This window comes from Arachis ipaensis, chromosome B01, assembly GCF_000816755.2.
Source record: "Arachis ipaensis cultivar K30076 chromosome B01, Araip1.1, whole genome shotgun sequence".
Taxonomy (NCBI): Eukaryota; Viridiplantae; Streptophyta; class Magnoliopsida; order Fabales; family Fabaceae; genus Arachis; species Arachis ipaensis.
In genome coordinates, this window is record NC_029785.2 from 23,421,738 (window position 1) to 23,427,468 (window position 5,731).

The window sequence follows — 5,731 nt, forward strand, 5'->3', positions numbered from 1 at the left end:
TAGTATATTATGCGATATCCCTCTAATTGTTTTTGCAAACCTAACAAAGAAATAGTGTGTGACAAAATAATTCCTAAAAATTGTATAATTTAATAAAATAATAAATAAAATGTTTTTTAGAAACCGTTTACTACTTATAAGTATTAAAATAATTTAAGATCTTTTAAATAATTATTAAAATATTTTTTTTAAAAATGTAATAAAATACACAACCGTTTTCACCTTAGAAAAACCTGACTATCTTTCTCTTTAAGGCTGTTTTATAAATTTAGTTTTCATAAAACGGACTGCGACGCAATGTTGATGTGTTTCAAATAGAGTAGATAAAAAGAGTAACATACCATAATAAAATGCAAAGAAGCGAATGATTCAATTGAAATACAACCTCAAACCCTGATCCACAAACACAGTACACTGTTTAATAAACGACTAGCATCAGCCGAGGCCTTGGATCAATGGCAGATCACCTGCCTCACTGGGAGCTGCACCCAGATTCGAATCCTCAGTGAGGAATATAAAACCCATGTTAGTAATAGTATACCCATATAGTGTGTGTGAGTATGTAATGCATGAGTATGAGTATAATATCTAGGATTGGGGATTGTCCAATCCACTTAACCAAAGAAAAAAAAAAAAGACTAGCATCCAAATCGACAACAAACATAATACGGCATACTTGAGCTTAAACCTCCTAAAAGGTCTACCTTATCTTTTTTACTTATAAAACAGAGCATACAGCAGTCTAATTTTTATCTATCAAAACGAATCGGGTAATCTTCATAGAAAATTAACTACTGAAATTATGACGTTCCCCGGTTATGATACATCTAGACTCAATTCATTATTTTCCTTAATATAAAACGAGAGGGCCCAATATTTGAAGTTCTTAGAGACTATAATCACGAACTTCTTTAATATAGAATTACAATTTTAAACGATTATCAAATTATTCAAAAGAAACAACATATTGATATTGTTACATTGCACAAGAAAACTAACCAACTATAATCAACACAAGGCAACCATGCTGCATGTTAGGGTACTATAAAACAGTCCCACATGTATGAACCTCAAAAGTTCATGGATCAATATGATGAAGTTACTGTGTCCGCATTCTGCTACTTTCTGCAGCTCTTACCTGAGAGAAATATGGATGTGCCTGACACCAAGGATAAATAAACTTTAAATTTAGTAGATCATTCAGTATTCAGCACTTTAAGGTATATTTTTATACATGGAAAAGGACTAACGTTTATATAAATGTAAACAAATCTCCATACCATTGCTTCTCTTGCCGTTAGCCTGTCCTGGTGATCATACCGAAGGAGCTTATCAAGGAAATCAATAGCCTGCATATTAAATATATTGAAATAATTAAACATAATGAGAATTGTGAAGTTACAGTATAAATTAATCAAGTCCTAGCGCCCTATTGGAACAGGGATAAATGACCTCTGGAGACACAAGATGCTGGTTATCTGCATTGATGAATTTTGACCAGGGTTTGCGACTGTGCCTGCACATAAGGAAATAACAAACAAATATTAAAGATGTGCAAAATCTAGCTATTTTATTCATATAACTATCAATAGGAAACAATGTCAGAATAGAGGCGGCAGACTCCAAAGGACAAGTCTCAAAGGTTTTTAAGCAACATCAAATTCAATATGATACCTTCCAACAAGTGCATCAAGTTGAGGATCAAGCTCCAGGTGATACTTATTCAGGTATGCATTCAATTCATCAGTCCCAAGTACCTATAGATCACACAAAAAAGAAAAGAAAATAGAACCATTAAATCTGCAAAGAAATATCCCTTAAAAAAAATCATTAGAAGGGGCCAACTCATTTAGATATAAAATTTTAGCATCCTACACAGCATAAAATCATTTACCGCATATTTTGATTACACACAACCCATAGGAGATATTGTACACTAAAGCATGTCATTAAATTGTTCAGCAATAATATGGACATTTTTTGCAATATGAATACATATGCAAACCACCATGCAATGTTACCTTGGCTATTTTGACAAGCTGATCATGATTGTCATGACCATAAAAGAAAGGCTCCTTCCGAAATATCTACATGAAGTACAATAAATCATAACAAAGAAATGTATGAAATTGGACTTGAAATACAAATAAAGGCAATTTAACCAGTACGCTGTAACCTGGAACTACATTTCTCACCATTCCAGCAAACATGCAGCCAAGGCTCCACATGTCTAATGAGTAGTCATAGTCTTGTAAATCAACTAGAAGTTCAGGGCCCTTAAAGTATCTGAGAAAAAGAGGCATTGCCAATAAAGAACTTGATAAACTAAAACTCATCATCACATTGCAATATCTAGGAAAATTTAGACAACATTAGTCTGTTGTCAACTACATATCTAACAAACAAATATAGAGCAAATGAAAACAAATTTTTTTATTAAAAAAATCGTACTAGGAGTTATTATTTTCCTTACAGAAGCCATAGATATTTAATATTTTATCTGAGTATCTGACTATAAACCTAACGGAAGATTAAGAACCTGAAAAATGCCACTATTTAATGTTAGAAGAACTTTAGGAGATATGACCAAACAACATGAGTGTGTTCTGGCAGGCAGAGAAACAAGAGAGAAGATAGCTCAGACCAATATTCCAGACAAATAACCATTAAATGTACATCTTTTGAACTACCAGCGGTTCTTGCTTATCCCTTCTGCGTAACAGCCCTCAGAACAAATGACTCATTTTTGTGCTTTTAATATCTTCAATCATACTTAATATACTTGAATATCCATTTAAATAGAATAGCACCAGATACAATTAAAAGGGAAAATCAGGACTAGTTTACCAGCAATAACTAAGCTTTTCCTAATAAGTTCGATCAAATGTCATCATTGTGTTAAAGCATCAAACAACATAGACATTAAACTGTCACATTTTTTAAATGATTTTGTAAATACTTGTCAGTTGAGTATAAGCTCAAAAGGAATCACTTCTAAACCCTCATTTTAGCTCAGAAAAATGATCTAGTGTAAACTTTTAACATAGCAAAGCATTTTTGGTTCACATTTCCACATCTTCAGAGTAATGTCCTTTGGATATACCAACACTTGTCATGCAACAGTTCAAACAATCTGCTTAAATTGAAAATGCTGTGTAACTAAATGATGCCTTATTAAATTTGATTTAAACCTATTTTACATATCTTCACTTTTAGGAATAGAGTTGAGAGTCAATTTGCCAGAGAACATTACCTTGATGCCACACGAACATTATACTCCTTTCCAGGATGATAAAATTCAGCAAGACCCCAATCTATCAATCGAAGTTTTCGTAATTCATGATCTATCATAACATTATGAGGCTTCACGTCTCTATGCATTATGCCTTGTGAATGACAGTAGTCCAAGGCCTGCAATTCAAAACTAAACCATAAAAGAAGGAAAGGTCCCCAACCCATAATTGAACAAATAAGAAGCCTTATCCAACACAAAGATACTCTAATTATTCCTAAAGGAAAATACATTGATTAATCACTATGGAAGGGCATATAGCAGCAGTCCAACCATACCGCATGAGATTAAAGGATCACATTACCTTAAGAAGCTCATATATGTAATAGCGTATGTCATAATCAGTCAAGGTTGGATACAAAACTTTAAAATCTGTACTGTTGACATACTCAAATATTAAGCTAGGAGTTTTAGAGTGTTGATCTCTAACAATATCAAGAAGCTTGACAATATTTGGGCCCCCACAGAGGTTCTGAAGTATTTTTATCTCTCTCTTAATCTGCAAAACAATGTTGAAAAACTTCGAAGGTAAGACAAATTCACAGAATAAACAAAAAAGATAAAGCTAAAAATTGTATAACCACACACACAGCATTCACTAGCGTTTAAAAAAGGCCCTGGATCATACATTATTAAATTGAAAAATGTTTGCTTCTACGTCATCAAATTAGAACCGAAGTTGATTTTGTCCATTCCCAAGAACATGACAAGGTACAATTTTTGTTTTGCTACAAATTGAATATGTTTTGAAAAGAGAAGTTTCATAAATGTGTCAAGTTTCAACTATGCAGGTGATAATTCATTTAATTTTTGTCCCCCCAAACTTTGAGACACTTCTTCTCTTGAAACTTCAAGTTCCAGTTTGGTACAATTAGATTGATTGTGATAGAAATGTTGCTGATCATATTATGAATTTTTTTCTCTTTCATTCATTTGATATGCCCTATATCGATAATCCTTACTATCTATCAAAATATCAAAGTTCCTTACGAAAAATTTTTTGGTTTTCCCCTCCTTTTGAAAGGAATAATTGTTTCACAAGATTTCAGGTCACAAAGGGAAGGTACAGAAAATCACCTTCTTCTTCTTGACAGGCTTGAGGATCTTGATTATACACCGCTCATTGCTGTTAACATTTATGCCTTCAAAAACCTCACTATACTTCCCCCTTCCCACTTTTCTTACAACCTCATAATCATCTTGATCACTGAAAAACATCAAACAGTATATCAATAATTAACATCAGTAAAACAAAATCAGAGTCAACAATACATCTTCTGCAAGGTAACCAAGATCAGGCTCAAGAACAGCTTTCATCAATTAGCTCCGAATTACATCGTGATTCAGCCTCTCTGGCATGCATAACACAGGCCAAAAAGAGCATATAGCAAGAAATTCCAATCAAAAGGGTTATAATCATAACATAAACAACAGAATCAGCTAAAACCTCTAGGATTTCAGAAAGGAAATGAAGAAAACGACTCAAACTACGTGATACACAAACACACACTGGATTCAAAACCTAAAATCTCTTCCATTGTGAACAGCATTCGGTATCCAAATCGAGCTAAAAAAGAAAATTGACATCACAGAAATCGTTGAAACTAGGGTTAGGAAAATTTACCCCCACTGAACGTTGAGGGACTCATAGTCCCAGTACTCTTTGGGGCGGAGAACGTTGACGTCGGTGTAGACACGCGCCTTCGACATGCGTGAGCGATTGGAAGAACGCGAGATCTGAGCTCTGCTGCGATTTATGTAAGGGTGATGGTGGTGGTGGAGGATGGTGGTGGTGTCGTTAGTGAGGTGCGTGGTGGGGGTGCGTAGGGTAGGGTATTGCGCTACCGGCGCACGCAAGGCAACAAGTGCGCACACTAGCAACAAGCGGAAGAGTAGTGATGGTGGTTCGTGCGCATATTTGATGCGTGTGTAGTGACTTTTTTTGCACATAGACACTACACTATCATTCTCATTCCCCACACCCGGTTTTCTTTCTAGAATTTCTTTTTTACTATATTTTTTACTTTATTATAATTCAGAAATTAAAAGAAAAAATGGTAACAAGTTGTTTGCCTTTTTTTTCCGTCTCTTTTTATTTTTTCTTTTTCAGTCAATTTTCTGGGTGTTGATGAAGGTTCCTTCCTTCCTTCCTTGGACGCTTTGCAACTTCAACAACAGTGAAAGCTGTGGATATAGTCGGTGACCAATGGCGCAGGGTGTGTTTAGATGGGAGTGCATCCTCTTCAGTGAAAAAAAAAATTGGATAGTGTTTAGTGGATCTTCTCTAGTGAAAAAAAATTGGATAGTGTTCAGTGTTTAATCTCATTATTCATTGTTCTTTTCTCTTATTAATTTTTGGTCCCACCTATAAAATTAAAGGTGAGAGATCACATTTTATTCTCTCCGGTAAAAGAAAAATGGAGAAGATCCATTTTCGTG

At 34.4% G+C, this 5,731-nt stretch overlaps 1 protein-coding gene across 1 annotated transcript; it reads right to left on the bottom strand.

The window, feature by feature from the left end:
* Positions 820–5,347, bottom strand: LOC107627477 (casein kinase II subunit alpha-2). Its single transcript, XM_016330309.2, has 10 exons — positions 4,917–5,347; positions 4,370–4,499; positions 3,597–3,791; positions 3,254–3,411; positions 2,196–2,286; positions 2,022–2,087; positions 1,675–1,757; positions 1,453–1,516; positions 1,281–1,349; positions 820–1,159 (listed from the first exon to the last, which is right to left on the bottom strand). Exons 1-10 carry the CDS (start codon positions 5,240–5,242, stop codon positions 1,100–1,102), a joined length of 1,242 nt encoding a protein of 413 aa, XP_016185795.1. The 5' UTR covers positions 5,243–5,347; the 3' UTR covers positions 820–1,099.